The 19111-nt window shown below is 46.7% G+C and overlaps 1 protein-coding gene across 14 annotated transcripts in view; it reads right to left on the reverse strand.

Annotated features, from left to right (window-relative positions):
• The window catches only part of pacsin3 (protein kinase C and casein kinase substrate in neurons 3), a 52055-nt gene that overhangs the window by 16592 nt on the left and 16352 nt on the right, over window positions 1-19111 (reverse strand). For 5 of the 14 annotated variants that reach the window (XM_055649827.1, XM_055649815.1, XM_055649828.1 and 2 more), the window contains exons 2-3: window positions 6310-6405; window positions 5157-5313 (exon numbers count right to left, since the gene is read on the reverse strand). The exons of 1 other annotated variant lie outside the window; for it this stretch is intronic. In XM_055649827.1, the coding sequence (XP_055505802.1) occupies window positions 5157-5313; window positions 6310-6354 (202 nt within the window). In that variant the 5' untranslated portion in view covers window positions 6355-6405. Of the gene's footprint in view, window positions 1-5156; window positions 5314-6309; window positions 6406-17397; window positions 17500-18326; window positions 18463-19111 lie in introns of those variants that run through there. 8 more of the 14 variants (XM_055649822.1, XM_055649825.1, XM_055649817.1 and 5 more) reach the window with 6 other exon arrangements.

Below are 19111 nucleotides of genomic sequence, written 5' to 3' on the forward strand. Positions count from 1 at the left end.
CTCTCTTCTACTAAGAACAGCTTGTTATTGCACCCACTATTTTTCCCCCCAGACTTCCTACTTCATGCATCATTTCACCTTCTTGGCCTTGCTGAGAGTTTGTAGTTTTCACAATGCTTCCTTTGAATTGTCTATGGGGCTCTCTCAAGACCATGGTCCCAATCTGCCACCGTGATACAAGATTCAATCCACCCTTTCCGATTTATATTCTTATTCTCACAGTATGCAACTGGAGGTTTTTGGCCCGTCCCTGTTTGCGCTTCAGGTGATGCGTTTGATCAGCTACTATCTTAAACCATTATCGTCAATGGCATTGATCTTGGCCCATTATTGTCACGTGCAAGTTTGTTATGTGGTATTTAGGTAAATCATATCACACTAGTATAGTTGGTAGTGCAAAAGAAAATAGAGAAAATAAATAATTAGTGTTACAGCTAGGAGAAAGTGCAGATTACAAAAAAGGTGTAAGGGCCAGATCGAGGTAGGCTGGAAGATCGTGAATTCATCCGTAGCATATGGAAGGTCCGTTTGAGTCTGATAACAGTGGAGAAGAAGCTTTTGTCAAATTTGACACAGTATTTGCTCTCAAGCTTTTTTATCTCCTGCTCAATGGGAGAGGAGAGAAGAGGACCAATTGGGTGTCAGTGGTCTTTGATTATGTTGGCTGCTTTCCCAAGGCAGCATGAAGTATAGATGGAGTTGAGGGGGAGTGGGGGTGGGGTGGGGGTGGGGGTGCGAGTGCAGGCTGGTTGTTGGACTGGGCCGCCAACTCTCAGCAATAGCATGTGGTCTTGGGGAAACCAGTTGGCATATCAAATTGCAGTTCTTCCAGTTAGAGAAACTGATCGAGCCAAGTTGAATCTCTTTAAGCTTCTGAGGAAGTAGAGATTCGGTATACTTTCTTGGCCTTAGCATCAATGTGGTTGGACCAGGACAAATTGTTGGTGATATTTGAGAACCTAAATACTTGCAGCTCCCGACCATCTCCACTTCAGCACCATTGATACAGTCTGGGGCATGCACTCCAACCTACCTCCTGAAGTCAATGACCAGTGCCCTTGCTTTACTGATACTGAGAAGTTGTCATCTAGATATCATGCTACTAATCTCCCTCCTGTACTCTGCCTCATTGATGGTATTGATGACAAAGATGCACATATAAAGACCCAAGCACCAGATCCAGTCATTAATAGGGCACTTTTCACACTACTCAATCCACTCACAGAGCTTTGCAAACTCGCAATGGCATTGAAAGAACTGTTGCTCCACAAGCTAGTCAAGAGTCACTGCAGTTGTTGAGGGCCAGCTGTTGTGTACACTAACTAGCCCCCAATATATCATAGATAGACACAACAAGTTGGAGTATCTCAGCGGAACAGGCAGCATCTCTGGAGAGAAGGAATAGGTGATGTTTCGGGTCAAGACCTTTCTTAAACCTAATGTTTCTCCTCACCCCAATAAATCATGGTTTCCTCACCCTAGCTACTCCCTCTATAGGGTAGTTGACACTTCTACCTTGTCCAAGAGATGATGATATCAACCAGGGGCATAGATTTGAAGTGATTTCTAGAAAGATTAGGCAGGAGTTGAGGAAAAAGGTTTTCATGTGAAGTCTGAAATTCATTGCTGAGGGGATAGAGACAAAATTTCACATTTAAACATGATTCGAACTATGGAAATTGAAGGATGTTGGAAAGTGGAACAGAAGAGGATTTGTGCCTTGGCACAGCTCAGCCATAATTATATTGAACGACAGGACAGGCTCTAGGGGCCAGATGATCTATTCCTACTATTTCCGTGTGCGATGTAGAAGGTACAATCCAAGTGCTGAAATGCCGGATTAGGTTGGGCACATAATCAGTGCCCACATCTCAGAGCATTCACAGGGAAACTACAAGAAATTGATGCCCAGTGTGCAACTCCACAAGGTGGGCCATGTGGAGTCACAGCAGAGAATATCTTAGAATGGTCCAAGACTATGGTTCACGCCAATGGTTCACAAGTTCACAAGTTATAGGAGTAGAATTAGGCCATTCGGCCCATTGAGTCTTCTCTGCCATTCAATCATGGCTGTTCTCTGCCTCCTAATCCCATTTCTCTGCCTTTTCTTAATAACCCTTGACGCCGGTTCTAATCAAGAATTTGTCTATCTCTGCCTTAAAAATATCCACTGACTTCTCAGAAATGACTGAGATTACAATGTGGTCCTCCCTGCAGTTCAAATAACTGCAGGCCAGTCAACCTGATAAAGTATTGGAAACTATTTGAAAGGATAGTATAAACTCATCATCAAAATACCCCCAGGTTATCAAGCACAGACAGTGTGGATATGTCTAGGGAAGGTCACTTCTGGTTGACCCAGCTAAATAGCGTTTCAGGAGGCAGAGGTAGCACATCAGATTTAGCCTGTGGATTTTAGGAACATTTAGCTTAGAGAGACACAGCGTGGAAACAGGCCCTTCGGCCCACCGAGTCTGCATCGACCAGCGATCACCCCCCCTGTGTCTTGTTCTATGTTATCGCATCCTTCACACTAGGGACAATTTACATATGGCAATTAACCTACAAAACTGCACATCTTTAGAATGTGGGGAGAAAACGGAGCACCTGGAGAAAACCCACGCAGTCACAGGGAGAAGGTATAAACTGTGTACAGACGCCACCTGTAATCAGGATCAAACCGGGGTGTCTGGCTCTGTAAGGCTGCAACTCGACCACTGTGCCAAGTGTTGATGTGTCACATGCACACTGAATAGATGGTTAAACATTTATGAGATTTTACAGAAAAGTAGCACATTAACTTTAGGGACAGAGAGCAGATTAGTGCTTCATTGACCAGAGGGTCGCTTTGAGCGAGGGGGAGATTTAGTTGCCAGCTCGGTTAAAGACCCCTAACATTTTACAGTGAGCAGTAATGACTTAGCTTTTACTACAGTGGACAAGGGTACTGGTAATTGGCCAGGTGGGGAACAGACATGGAGAATGCTTTACACAACAAAAATATATGAACAAGCTGGTCTGGTGGCATCAAAGCCTGGATGGAGTGGATGTGGAGAGGATGTTTCCACTAGTGGGAGAGTCTAGGACCAGAGGCCATAGCCTCAGAATTAAATAACTTTCCTTTAGGAAGGAAATGAGGAGGAATTCCTTCAGTCAGAGGGTGGTGAATCTGTGGAATTATTTGCCACAGAAGACTATGGAGGCCAAGCCAATGGACATTTTTAAGGCAGAGATAGATAGATAGATTATTGATTAGTATCGAGTGACACATGTTAATAGGAGAAGGCAGTAGAATAGGATTAGGAGGGAGAGATAGATCAGCTATGATTGAATGGTGGGGTAGACCTGATGGGCCAAATGGCCTAACTCTGCTATGTCACTTGTGAATTCAACATTTGCCTGGATGAATACAGCTCCAATTCACAAGATTCACAACACCATTCAGACCCAAGCAACCACTTGACTGCTGACCCATTCATTAGCTCATTGTTCATGGAAGGACCATGGAAGTCACACACACACACAATCCTGACGTGGAAATATATTGCCTGCCCTTCAATGTGGCTTGGTCTAAATCCGAGAACTCCCATGTGGCACCTATGATGGAAGGAAGGCCAAGCACACAGAGTACTTTCAACTTGCAGTTCCAGAGAGCCACTCACCACCGTCTCAATGGTGTACAGAGAAGGATACCAAATGCTGGCTCTGCCAGTAACACCCACATCCCACAAGTCTTTAAAGTAATGGCAGCAGTATGAAGTAACAGATTTGGCTACGGGCAAGAAAGAGGGCAAGGAATATAGGATAAATGGCAGAATACTGGGGTGCACAGCGATCGTAACCGGCCCAAAATGCCCTCAAGGTAGAGGGAAAGGCGGATAAGCTGGTTGAAAGGTGTTTTATTTTTAAAGGATGGTTTTTATCTTTTTTTTTTATAATCAAAAAATGTATTAAATTATTTTAAAAAAAATATTTACACTCCAATAAAACAAGCCAGAACCCACCAGCATAAAATACAAACGTATATCCATAATAATACTACTATACAGCTATGTTACAATCCTTATTGAGGATACATTCAACACTCTGCGGAGCCCAGCGGTCCCGGAACTCCCCCAGGGTGATGGGTTTCTCTTCAGGCTGAGGTAGGGAGGAAGGCAAGTTGAAATTGTGCGTGCAAGCTGTGTGAATCAAATTGTGTGCACATGAGCTATTGGTGGAGATGATTCTGGCCGCCATGTCACACAGGAAGGATATGGAGCACTGCAGAAGGTTCAGGAGATTGACAAGGGTGGGGAAGTTCAGCATGTGATTGTTTACTTTGGAACGGAGGAAACATGGGGAAAGGTTAAAATAGTTGATGTGAGATGTCTGGACTGTGTGGATAAGGAAGTTCCATTTCACTTTGCCAGGTGGCACAGCTTTAAAGAAAATTATTTAATGGAGAGGACGACTCATGGGGAATGATTTACACCCGGTGGGTGGAAGGGGACTGAAACCAGTGCCTGAATGTGCCGTGGAGACAGAAACACACACCACGTTTAGTACAGTAATCAGCTCCAACGGCGAAACAAACCAAAGTGAATGTGCACGAGTCTTTTAGTTTTAGAGATTTTGTATAACATGGAAACAGGCCCTTCGGCCCACCGAGTCCACGCCGGCCAATGATCACCCGTACATTAGTTCAATCCCATACACCGGGTACAATTTACAGAAGGCAATTAACTGACGAACCTCCATGTCTTTCGAAACATGGGAGGAAACCGGAGCAAAACCCATGCGGTCACGGAGAGAATGGTCAAACTCCGTACAGGCAGTACCCGTAGTCAGGGTCGAACTGGGCCTCAGGCACTGTCAGGCCGCAACTCTACCGCTGTGCCACCGTGCTGCCCCCGAGTTTCAAAGGAGGGAGAGAGAAAGGGGCAGAGGTAAAGAGAGGGGGAGGGAGAGAGAAAGGGGTATGGGGAGGCAAGGAGAAGTGGAAGAAGTGGGCAAAATATTGATAGGAGCCATCCAGGGGGAAGGGAAAAAGGACAGAGAGAGGGAGCAGGGTATAGAGGAAGGGTGTCCGTCAGTCAGTTGGGGAGAGAGTGGGGTGGTGCCAGATTGGGCCCTCGAGGATGCAGCAGCTAGCTGTTAATTCACGGGCCTCTTACCTTTCTCCACCATGGTCTTCCATTTCTTGGACCAGTTAGTCAGCTGCTGGGCGTATTGCTTCTCAATCCTGGCTCTCTCCTGGAAGCAGCTGAGCACCTCGTTGCAGAGACGGTTGCCATCGTCGATCCGCTTCACCGTCCTGCTGTAGTGGCCCGGCTTCAGGGGGAGGTGGAAAACAGACGGTTGAACGAGGTTGAGATGGGACAGGGAGCACAGACGCTGGGGTCGAGGGGTTGCAAAGGGGACTCAGAGAACAGGGCCACTGCTGTTCGAGAACGCGGGCTCAGGAGTTTTAGCTCGACAGGTGCACACTCTCCGGGAGGAGGTCAAGAGACGGTGGGAGGGAGGAACGGAAAGTGCAGACAGCTGAAGACATGCAGCATAGGTTTACAAGGTTAATTCCCGGGATGGCGGGACTGTCATATGCTGAGAGAATGGAGCAGCTGGGCTTGTACACTCTGTGGAGTTTAGAAGGATGAGAGGGTATCTCATTGAAACATATAAGATTGTTAAGGGCTTGGACACGCTAGAGGCAGGAAACATGTTCCCGATGTTGGGAGAATCCAGAACCAGGGGCCACAGTTTTAAGAATAAGGAGTAAGCCATTTAGAACGGAGGCGAGGAAACACTTTTTCTCACAGAGAGTGGTGAGTCTGTAGAATTCTCTGCCCTAGAGGGCGGTGGAGGCCGGTTCTCTGGATGCTTTCAAGTGAGTGCTAGAGAGGGCTCTTAAAAATAGCGGCATCAGGGGATATGGGGAGAAGGCAGGAACGGGGTGGGGGGGGGGTACTGATTGTGGATGATCAGCCATGATCATATTGAATGGCGGTGCTGGCTCAAAGGGCCGAATGGCCAACTACTGCACCTGCACCTATTGGCTATCAGAGAAGGGGTGGGCAGAGAAAGAATCTGAGATGCAGGAAGAAGAATGGATCAGAAAGGGGAGACCAGTGCTGTGGGGAAGTGAAGGAACAGCTCAGTGTCGGGCCGGGAGGAGAGGCAAGGGGTCGAGAGATGCTGGCTTGAGAAGGGGATGGGAGGAAATGTAGCTGTTAAGTCTGTGGAGAGGAAATCGGAGGGCTAAATAAGGAGGGGAGGAGAATGGGGGAAAAGGTCGCAGACGAGGAGAATTGACCAGAGGTCTTCACTAACCTCCCAGAAGCTTTCTCCTGTTCCACCTTCCCTTGCCACTGACATGGCCGCTGTTTCCTTGCAGCACAGAATCTTGGCGGCTTTTTATTTCTGCTGCTGGAGGAGAAATGTCATGAAGTGAGGCACCGTGTCACAGACGGCATGCAGTGGCAGAGAGGGCACTCCCAGTGACCTGCCCGCTGAGGTGTGGCGAGGAGAATGGTCACTTGTTCGGCAGCCACAGCAACATCCGCATGCCAGCAACTCCAGAGCCGTTACCATACAATGCAAAGCACCTTCTCAAATGGAAGAACAGACGGCCATGGGCTTTATAATACCTTGGAGCAGCAAGGAAGGTTCATTGCAATACACCAAATTACAAAAGATTTCAGTGACATTGGAGTGAATTTTGGTGCAACTCATACCCCCCCTTACAGCATAGGTGGCCATTCGGCCCACTGGGGCTTTGCTAGCTCTGAGCATTTCCGATTCATAGAAAACATAGAAAATAGGTGCAGGTGGAGTTCATTTGGCCCTTCGAGCCATTCATAGTGATCATTGCTGATCATCACAATCAGTAACCCGTGCCTGCCTTCCCATATCCCCTGATTCAGCTAGGCCCCAATGCTCTATCTAAAGGGCCTGTCCCTCTTGGCCGTCATTTGCTCGTAATTTATGCAACATCATTTACGCACGTGATGTGTGCCTGGTGCGCATTACACACGCATGGTGCGCATTACACACGCGTGGTGCGCATTACACACGCGTGGTGCGCATTACACACGCGTGGTGCGCATTACACACGCATGGTGCGCATTACACACGCATGGTGCGCATTACACACGCATGGTGCGCATTACACACGCCTGGTGCGCATTACACACGCGTGGTGCGCATTACACACGCGTGGTGCGCATTACACACGCGTGGTGCGCATTACACACGCGTGGTGCGCATTACACACGCGTGGTGCGCATTACACACGCGTGGTGCGCATTACACACGCGTGGTGCGCATTACACACGCGTGGTGCGCATTACACACGCGTGGTGCGCATTACACACGCGTGGTGCGCATTACACACGCGTGGTGCGCATTACACACGCGTGGTGCGCATTACACACGCATGGTGCGCATTACACACGCATGGTGCGTGATGACATAGGCAGTGACGGGCGGCGATGTACAAAATCTTCGTGCGCCATCTGCATGACACGCAAATGACTGCCAAGTGGGACAGGCCCTTAACTCTCTTTTAAATTCATCCAGTGATTTGGCCTCTACTGCCTTCTGTGGCAGAGAGTTCCACAAATTCACAACTTTCAGGGTGAAAATGTTTTTTCTCATCTCAGTTTTAAATGGCCTCCCCATTATTCTTAGACTGTGCCTCCCTGGTTCTGGATTCCCCCCATCATTGGGAACATTTTTCCTCCATCTAGCTTGTCCAGTCCTTTTACAATTTTATACGTTTCCATAAGATGCCCTCTCATCCTTCTAAATTCCAGTGAGTTCCTTCATTTATTGCCTTGCTGTAAGACATGTTTGAACAGTTCGAACATGTTCGAATGGCGGTGCAGGCTCAAAGGGCCGAATGGCCTACTCCTGCACCTATTTTCTATGTTTCTATTTTGTGTAGAATATATCTTTACAAAGAAAATATGAGCACCAGTAGGCCATTCGGTCCCTTTGGCCCTGCTTCACCATTCAGCAGTAGCCTGTGCCCGCCTGCGCCCTATATCCCCCAGCATCATGCATCATCTTCCTCCTCCTCCAATATATTTAATGACTTGGCCTCCTGCGCCTATGGTGGAGAATTTGACATTCACCATCTCTGGAGGAAGATATTTTGCTTCAACCCAGTTCTCAGCTCAGCTAGATTCTCCGTGATGTCCACCAAGGGCGCGCATCTGGTCCTGGACTTCCCATTGGGAACGTCATTCTTACAACTCTTCAATCCTTTTGTCTCATACCTTTGTCTTTTGATGTCTGGCCTTTGTCCAACCATCTGCCCATCATAAACGACGTCCAGTCTCTCCTCCCTGCCAGCTGCTTCCCCTCCCCCCCCCCCCCACAATCAGTCCAAAGAAGGTTCCCGACCCAAACCATCACCTTACCCATATTCTCCAGGGATGCTGCCTGACCTGTTGAGTTACTCCAGTACTGTGTGCATTGCATATCGGTCTAGCCACTGTTACACCATTCATCGAGTATCCATTTACACTAACCCCATTTTTGGTTGGAGATTTAAAATGTTTTTCGGTTGCAAAGACGGGGTGGATAGGATTGGTGGGAGAAGAATGAGAATAAAAGGGATTGCCTGTGATGGAGTGGAGGGCAGAAAAGATTGAATGGTATGTTGGCTTTCATAGCAAAAGGATTTGAGTATAGGAGCAGGGAGGTTCTACTGCAGTTGTACAGGGTCTTGGTGAGACCACACCTGGAGTATTGCGTACAGTTTTGGTCTCCAAATCTGAGGAAGGACATTATTGCCATAGAGGGAGTGCAGAGAAGGTTCATCAGACTGATTCCTGGGATGTTAGGACTGTCTTATGAAGAAAGACTGGATAGACTTGGTTTATACTCTCTAGAATTTAGGAGATTGAGAGGGGATCTTATAGAAACCTACAAAATTCTTAAGGGGTTGGACAGGCTAGATGCAGGAAGATTGCTCCCGATGTTGGGGAAGTCCAGGACAAGGGGTCACAGCTTAAGGATAAGGGGGAAATCCTTTAAAACCGAGATGAGAAGAACTTTTTTCACACAGAGAGTGGTGAATCTCTGGAACTCTCTGCCGCAGAGGGTAGTCGAGGCCAGTTCATTGACTATATTTAAGAGGGAGTTAGATGTGGCCCTTGTGGCTAAGGGGATCAGAGGGTATGGAGGGAAGGCAGGTACGGGATACTGAGTTGGATGATCAGCCACGATCATATTGAATGGCGGTGCAGGCTCGAAGGGCCGAATGGCCTACTCCTGCACCTAATTTCTATGTTTCTATGAATGACACTAGAATGACAATGCTGTCTGAGAGAGGGTGATGAAGGCTAATGAATAATAAGCGAAAATAAGGAAATGTGTAAATACCAGCAAGAGAGAGATTAAAGCAGAACTATGAGTGCTGAAAATGTAAACATAAGAGACTGCCTGGGATCTTGAGCAACAAGCTGTTCGAGAAACTCAGAAGGGTCCCGATCTGAAATGTGGCCAGTCCTTTTCCTTCTACGGATGTTGCCTGTCTGGAATAAGATCAGAGTTCTTTAAGAATTTGATTCCTGAAACATGCTGCTGGTGGAAGTTACAAAAGCGGTGTTTAAGAGGCTTTTAGATGGGCACAGGGGTGCACAGGGAATGGAGGGGTATGGATCATGTGAGGCAGATGAGATGAGATGAGTTTAGTTTGGCATCGTGTTCAGCAAAGACATTATGGGGTGAAAAGGCCATTCATGTGCTGTACTTCTCCATGTTCCATGTGTGCAATTGTGGACTCCTAATTTGAGGAAGGACATTCTTGCTATTGAGGGAGGTAGCGTAGGTTCACCAGGTTAATTCCCGGGATGGTGGGACTGACATATGATGAAAGAATGGTTCGACTGGGCTTGTATTCACTGGAATTTAGAAGGATGAGAGGGGATCTTATAGAAACATATAATATTCTTAAAGGATTGGACAGGCGAGATGCAGGAAAAATGTTCCCGATGTTGGGGGGAGTCCAGATCCAGGGGTCACAGTTTAAGAATAAGGGGTAGGCCATTTAGGACTGAGATGAAGAAAAACTTGTCGTGAAACTGTTGAATTCTCCGCCTCAGAAGGCAGTGGAGGCCAATTCACTGGATGTTTTGAAGAGAGAATTAGATTTAGCTCTTAGGGCTAAAGGAATCAATAGACAATAGGTGCAGGAGTAGGCCATTCGGCCCTTCGAGCCAGCATTACTACATTTACGAAATGATTACAGAGACTCGATTGGACTAGGTATGGGTTATGCTGCTCCTCAAGCCTGCTCTGCCATTCTATCGTCAGAAGTCATTTTCCGACCCTAGCCCCTTTGGGAATTCCAAAGAATTACCGCCGGTATGTAAATGCTTTTCCTTTTCCCTGCCTTGAATGGTTGACCCCTTAAGTTTACGCTGTGAGCCTTGGTTCCTAACCACGAGGAAATGTCCTGTTGTGCCCTTTCAGAATGCATTTTGTAAGTTTCAACGTTGTTTCCTGCCATTCTTCTAAACTTCAAAGAATAAACCTACACAATACAATGGACCAAATATCCCAGGAACTACTCTGGTGAGTTTTCACTGCACTCCCTCTCTATCTAGTAAATCTGTTTTTCAGAGGTAAGGAGACCAAAACTACACAATACCCCAGGAAAAGTCTCGTCAAGGACTACATTAGTGTATTAAGGCACGGATACTTTTGTATTCAAATTTTCACGGCCAACGTATACATTTTTTTGGAAGTAGTGTTAGTTTTTAGTGACGTGTACAGATACACACACATGCATTTGAATATCCTTGTATCTCAAAATTTGAAAAAAAAATTAGAATGGGTACAGAATTGGCACCAGACAATAGAGCTGGGATATATGAATCATCTTCAGGTCAGTCAGCAGAGAAATTCCATTGGGACGAGGAATACAGCTTCAGCTATTTATAACTTACATTAATGTCAGTTGAGAGGATGAATGCATTGTAGCTACATTTGCTCAGATACAGGAATAGAACAGAGAGCAAGTTGTGAGAGCAGTGTGCAAAGATGCAACGGACTTATGTTCACAGGTACAATGTGGTTGAACAGCAGAATATTGGTACAATGAAGAGTAGAACAGCAGAATATTGTTTAAGTGTGTGTGTGTGGGGGGGGGGAGATTACAGAAAACCGATCCACAGAGGGTCTTTGGAGCTCTTGCACAAGAAGTGTTTGTTCTTTGCACAAACCACATGCAGAGGTCACAGTAGGAGTGGGATGGAGAAGTAAAGTGTCGGGCAACTGGAAACATTGGATCAGCCTTGTGGGCTGAATAACAGTGTCTTGCAAAGCTGTCACGAATCAGCATTCGGTTTTACAATATAAATTGGAAGTAGAAGAAGTGTACATGATGGTTATTTAGGATGATTCACTGCAGACAGACTAGGGAACAAGCCACCGCTGCCCAGTGCAATAAAAAAGAAATAATCAACAATCTTGTGTGGTCGTTCAGGGAAGAACAGCCACAACTTGATAGAATTCTTCATTCCATGGAGAGTGAACTAGTTTCCAGCTGCTCATCATTTTACAGATACATTGTCTTCAATCTCAGATTAGTGTAATGATACAACGCGGAAGCAAGCCCTTAGGTCCGCCGAGTCCGCACCGACCAGCGATCCCCGCAAACTGTTAATCCCTGCACATTAACACTATCCTACACACACCAAGGACAATTTGCACTTATACGAAGCCAATTTACCTACAAAACCTGGACGTCTTCGGAGTGTGGGAGGAAACTGAAGATCTCGGAGAAAACCAACGCGGTCTCGGGGAGAATGTACAAACTCTGTACAGACAGCGCCCATAGTCGGGGTTGAACCTGGGTCTCCGGCGCTGCAAGGCAGCGACTCTACTGCTGCGCCATGGTGTCATCCACTAGATCCCCATATTAACTTTGAAAATGCACGCGTGTGCATGTATATATATCTTCCGAAAAGGTTTGCTATCTAAATCCTACCAGTTACAAATCCATGTTAGCTATCGTACCTCTGAACAACAGAACATTTTAAAGATATTCAACCATTTATTTTCTCCATCATTACTCAATAACAAGTGCTAGGCTAACTAGTTTGGATTTTTTGATTGAATAATGAGAGGACTTGAAGTTAGAAATGCTCTTGCCGTAGTTTAGGCAAATTTCAACGAGGGAGAGAGGTAGGGAAATTAAACTGAGATCTCACCGATAACTAAAGAAATAAAACCGGGTAAAAAGTACAGGACAGACAGAGGCAAGCTGTTAACACAAGGGAGGGGTGGATTGCACAGTCAATCAACAAATGGAAATGAGAGGCAACAAGGAAAGAGTAGCAGCCAAGGTGAATCCAAAAATAGGCATGTGCACGAGAAAGGATTTTAAGATGGGACTGGTCAGAAACAAGGAAGGTAATTAAACGTGGAGGCAAAACGAATGACTGATGTACAGAAAGAGGACCACATCAGTCTTCACCAAGGAGTTTTACTGGACTCATAGCAAAGAAAGAGGTGTTCAAGATTCTGGATGGGTTGAAGGTTGATTAGGGGGAGGCTTTAGAGAGGCCAGCTGTACAGTGGATAAATCTCCTGGTCTAGATTGGATGCAACCTTGGTTCACGAGGGAAGGAAGGAAATTCCAGAGATTCTGGCCATAATCTTCCAAAGATTCAGGGGTGGTGCTCAAGGAATTGAAAAGGGCATACATTACTCATTGGTCAATTTAACCTGGGTGGTGGGGAAAGATCCAGAAACAATGGGAGAAAGGTTTGTGACGTGATATATATGGGCTTTAAAAAAGTATTTGATAAATTTCACACCTTAAAGGGCCTGTCCCACTTAAGCGATTTTTTTCGGCGACTTGCCGGCACCCGTCATAGTCGCAGCAGGTCTCCGAAAATTTTCAACGTGTTGAAAATCCAGCGGCGACCAGAAAAAGGTACGACTCTTTGGGCGACTACTCACGACCAAACAGCCGTCACCCCGTGACATGTCGCAAAGACACACATGAGCAGTTTGATGCTGTACATATCCAGATAAGCAACTCTTCTGCTGCATGCACATGCATCCAACACATGTAAATATATATAGGAGTCATTCAACGGGACAGGCAGCATCTGTGGAGAGAAGGAACGGGTGATGTTTCGGGTCGAGACCCTTCTTCAGACGTCTGAAGCAGGGTCTCGACACAAAACGTCACCCATTCCTTCTCCCCACAGATGCTGCCTGTCCCGCTGAGTTACTCCAGCATTTTGTGTCTATCTTCGGTGTAATCCAGCATCTGCACTTCCTTCCTACACATGAATATGTAGAGGTGCAGATCTAGCATAGAAACCTGCACAGCTGCAAACAGGCAGCTCCCTCTACACACCGAAGATATCCCACAAGTGAAAATCTAGCTGTCAGCCCCTGATGTTCAATGGCATCACCATCACTGGATCTCCCACTGCCACCACTCTGGGAGTTGCCATGGATCAGAAACTGAACTGCTGCAGCCATTTACATAATGCTGCTTCAAGAGCAGGAATCCTGTGGGGTGTAACGCACCTCCTAATTCCCTAACGCCTGTTAACATAGAAACATAGAAAATAGGTGCAGGAGTAGGCCATTCGGCCCTTCGAGCCTGCACCGCCATTCAATATGATCATGGCTGATCATCCAACTCAGTATCCCGTACCTGCCTTCTCTCCATACCCCCTGATCCCTTTAGCCACAAGGGCCACATCTAACTCCCTCTTAAATATAGCCAATGAACTCAAAGGCCTCAACTACCTTCTGTGGAAGAGAATTCCAGAGATTCGCCACTCTCTGTGTGAAAAATGTTTTCCTCATCTCAGTCCTAAAAGATTTCCCCCTTATGCTTAAACTGTGACCCCTCTCTCTTATCCTTAAACTGTTAACCATCTGTAAGGTTCATGTCAGGAGATAGCTGGAATACTCTCCACTTCAGTTTCAACAACTCGCACGCAGGATATAACAGCCAGCTTGATGAGCGACCCAACTACAAGCATGCATTCGACAACGCACAGTAACAGCATTGTACCAGCTAAAGGATGCACTGCAGTAACTCACCAAGATTCCTTCCTCTAAACCTGTGGTTCCCAACCTTTTTTTGGCCATGCCCCACCTAATCACCTCTAAAATCCTGATACCCCCCCCCACCATGTGGTGATATATAATTCTTATCATTTAAAAAGTGAACTCCGTTTCAGCTGAAGAAGCTTAAAACGCCAATACCTTGGTTTAAACAAGCTTCAAAAGAACATGGCATCCATGAAAAAGAAAAATGAAATAAACAAGACAGTTAAAGTTCTGAGCAAGAAATTACTAAAAAATTACTAAAGAAACAAGAAAAAAACATTAGGTGGTATTAAAATAATAATAATGATGAATATGATAATAAAAGAGTATTCACAGGTAATAAAGAGAGAGAAAATTTCTATATTAGAATATTGAAATATTTGTGGATTGTCTCATACGAAAAATCGATAATTTGGACCCAGACCTCCTCAGTTGCGCTCAATTGCCCCCCTTAAAAATCAAATTGCCCCCCTGTGGAGCGTACGCCCCACGTTGGGAACCACTGCTCCCCTCTATTAGCCAGAAGGGCAGTCAAAGTATGTAAATATCACCAGCTAGAAGTTACCCTCCAAGCCACACGCCCTCCTGATTTGAACATACAGTGCCCTCCATAATGTTTGGGACAAAGACCCATCATTTATTTATTTGTCTCTGTACTCCACAATTTGAGATTTGTAATAAAAAATATCGCATGTGGTTAAAGTGCACATTGTCAGATTTTATTAAAGGCCATTTTTATACATTTTGGTTTCACCATGTAGAAATTACAGCTGTGTTTACACATAGTCCCCCCCATTTCAGGGCACCATAATGTTTGGGACACATGGCTTCACAGGTGTTTGTAATTGCTCAGATGCGTAATCATTGCCTCCTCAATGCTGGTATAAGAGAGCTCTCAACACCCAGTCCTTCCTCCAGTCTTTCCATCACCTTTGGAAACTTTTATAGCTGTTTATCAACATGAGGACCAAAGTTGTGCCAATGAAAGTCAAAGAAGCCATTATGAGACTGAGAAACAAGAATAAAACTGTTAGAGACATCCGCCAAACCTTAGGCTTACCAAAATCAACTGTTTGGAACATCATTAAGAAGAAAGAGAGCACTGGTGGGCTTACTAATTGCAAAGGGACTGTCAGGCCAAGGAAGACCTCCACAGCTGATGACAGAAGAATTGTCTCTATAATAAAGAAAAATCCCCAAACACATGGTCAGACAGATCAGAAACACTCTTCAGGAGTCAGGTGTGGATTTGTCAATGACAACTGTCTGCAGAAGACTACAGGAAAAACAGAAATACTGAGGCTACACTTGAAGATGCAAACCACTGGTTAGCTGCAAAAATATGTGTATAAAAATGTATAAAAATGGCCTTTGTTAAAATCGGACAATGTGCACTTTAACCACATGTGATTTTTGTTCTATTACAAATCTCAAATTACGGAGCACAGAGGTAAATAAATAAATGATGGGTCTTTGTCCAAAACATTATGGAGGGCCATTATAATGGTAAACATTATATATTACCCATTCCTCCATTGTCAGTGGGTCAAAACCCGGCAACTCCATCACTAACGGGGTGGCACGGTGGCGCAGCGGTAGAGTTAATGACTTGCAGCGCCAGAAACCCGGGTTCCATCCTGACTACAGGTCTGGACGGAGTTTGTACGTTCTCCCCGTAACCCGCGTGGGCTTTCTCTGGGTACTCCGGTTTCCTGCCACACTCCAAAGACGTACAGGTTTGTAAATTGCCCCGAGTGTGTGTAGGTCAGTGTTAGTGTGCGGAGATCGCTGGTTGGCGCGGGCACGGTGGGCCAAAGGGCCTGTTTCTGCTCTGTATCTCTAAACTAAACTAAACTAAACAGCGTGTGGGTATACTCAATCCTCAAGGACAGCAATGGTTCAAAAAGCAGTTCACCGTCATTTTCTCAAGGGCTATTGGCGATGAACAGGCACACGCATTGAACAGGAGCAGCGGACTCCTGCAGGTATACGTGTGTGTGTGTGTACATCAACAGACACAACCAGCTTCCCCTACACATGCACACACATCTGCCCACTTATATGCAGGCACACTCAGTACTATCTGTGGATAAGGTGACAGGCACAAACACATAGCTAACCTCCCCTACATACATGTGCACTCACACAGCTAACATCATGCATACACACATTTACACAAAGATGGCCACCACACCTCCAGAGGATCAACTTCCTGTGTGCACACACGCAGAATTAGCTCCCAGAACATAGACACACCGAGCCAGCGACCCCTTCATGCAGCACGCGCATGGGCCCAGATGTAGGTGTGCACTCATCTACACATGCCCCAGAGCTAGCTCGCCAAGTACATGTATATAGCCAAGCTCCCAAGGCATACGAGTGCACACACACACACACACACACACACACACACAGATCTGGCTCACACCCACACAGTGCATGAACACTCTTACAACTGTTCCAACTGAATCCGCACTCACAATTCTGGCTTCCCAAGTGCATACACTTAGCCAGTTCTCCCTACATACACACAAACACACGCACACACGACCATCTTACCTTGTATGTGCACACAGACAGCATCTTCTGTGCAAACACACTAATCAGACAAGCAGCTTCCCACGTGTACACAAATAGAACCATCTCCCAGAGCGCGCACACACACACACACACACACAGCCCTGTCGGCATGCACATGTGAACACACAGACAGACATATAGAGCTGGCTCACTCCACATGATCCACAGATCTAGTTCCCAGTGCAGAATCCATTCCCCTTCCTGAACCAGGTCCTGTGTGCACATACACTGCCAGCTCTGGGTAGACACGCATTGACGGGCAAATACACAGACACCTCCACCCCTCCTTACTCCCGCTACCTGCACACTCACACACTGCAGAGAGAAGTGAGTTCAGGTGAAGAACGTGAAAAGAGTGAGGGGATGGTTAAGGGGGTGTTCCAGTGTGGAAGGGAGGTGCAGTCTGTACACAGTGGGGGTGGTATAGGTGGTGTTCCTGCAGAGTATAGAGCTGTCATTTATCCTTAATGCGGAGCAAATGTAACCTTCAGGACATGGCCATGGATGAATCAGCATTGCTGACAGGTTACACTGCCGCCTTGACAGTAAACAGCCCATGTTGGCAGCCACGGGGAATAACCCTCTGATCCCAGTGGAGCTGGAAACACCAGCGAAGGCAGACTATCCTTTAGTCACAAACCGCACCCAGACAAATGATGGAAAAAGCGAGGAGCAGAACAGCTGACAAGAGGGACTAAATCTGGCAGCATGGGAGGAAGATGCAAAGGAGATTGGATTACTCACCCTGCTCTCAATGCGCCTGACACGGACACTCACGGCCAACCTCAGGAGTATTCCACTTTCAGCCACGTCCTCTTCCCCGGTGTGCAATGGAGGGAGGTCTTCCTACAGAGAGTGACGGAGCCCACACTCAGCACCGGGATCACCTGTTTACCAGGCAGGTTGTTATTGCACCTCGTCAACAGAGAGACGGTGCTCGGCACCCTGGGGCCTGGACCTGCTGGGAATCATATCAAGGACCTCCCCCGTCCTGACAAAGCTTCAGCGCGGAGAGCCGTCAAATGCAGCAACACTTAGATTTCAACGGCCGAAGCATGCGATTATGTGGGAGTTCCTCGAAAATGAGAAGAGAGAACACTCTTCAGGATTGAGGACAATCTCATCGAGGAAATGTAAATGATACGCCTCATCCATCAACACTGCCTAACTAATCTGCAATCCCCTTATCAACCCCTCACAATATTCCAGAGGAGAAAGGGACTGACACCAGAGAGCAGGGGGACAGGGGAAAATAGTGTGGTTACCTGCAGCACATACTGTTGTGGAAACAACCGGACCATCGGAGAACCATAACAAAGATTTGTTTTACATGACTCGCACAGTGAGAAGCAGCGTTTCAGAGGAATACGGCCCGTTGGCATGCAGCCACGGAGCGGTGCCATGCCGTGAGGGAACGGGGCAGTATGGACGGAATAGACCCCCCAGTACAATTTGTAGTTAGTTGACCTTGCACCGTGCCAACATCGCTCGAGAGGGAGCCTGTCACTTTCCACAACAGTAGGACTGCATCAACTAGCTGTCTTGTCTGTTGACATCTTGGCTTCAGTTTTTAGATCAGTAGATCAGACACAGAACAACCACGCACGACCCCATCGGTACATCCGAGGCATCGACAAAGCCAATCGGTTACATAACAGACAGGGATAACTTACAGGAGACTGAAGAAAATCCATCCACCCTAGAGTACATCAAAGGGGGTCTCTCCACTCAGCTCTGTCTCTCTCTCTCCGTCTGCCCCGCTTTGAGTTGCCAATGATTGTTATTAATAGGCTCCTTTTCATTTTATTAGCATGACGTCTCTGACAAGTAGATATCACAATCGCATTCCTTCGAGTCCCAGCACCAATCCCGCCCTGTCACCCGATCCTGGCCTGTAATAGCCAGCAGCATGTGGGCTGGGCAGGGCAGGGCTGGGCAGGGTAGGGCCAGGCCGAGGAGGAACACGTCCTTGTAAGGGACGGCCCGTCTAATGTCAACACATTTATTTTAAAGCCCCGGTATTTTACACAGACTCTGGGTCTCGCCAACCGAGTGCCACCAGGCCAAGAAACGACCATGGCACATCCCAACCCCGCCCAGAAATATCTTGCAGGACGAATGAGGAACGAAAAATGACCTTTGGCCATGGAAAGGGGCGAAAGGTCATTTTGACAAAATCAGCCCCGTCCCAGAATACGCATCCATCTGATTGGGGCGGGCACCAGGCCAAGATGGCCGGGATATTTTCAATAAGGGCTGACACAGACGCATGAAGTATTTCATGTGAAAACGATGTCACTAGACTAGACAGAGAGGGCAGACATGGTTCAACACAGTCATCTAGCCTCATCCTTCATTGTCCTTCTCTCCTCAGAGTGCCACTGCCCACTGGCCCCTTGTTAAACTGATCATCTCTCTTGTAAGCAGCCTGGTGAGACGGAGAGGGCTAGGGTGCTGG

This window comes from Leucoraja erinacea, chromosome 18 (genome assembly GCF_028641065.1).
Source record: "Leucoraja erinacea ecotype New England chromosome 18, Leri_hhj_1, whole genome shotgun sequence".
Taxonomy (NCBI): domain Eukaryota; kingdom Metazoa; phylum Chordata; class Chondrichthyes; order Rajiformes; family Rajidae; genus Leucoraja; species Leucoraja erinaceus.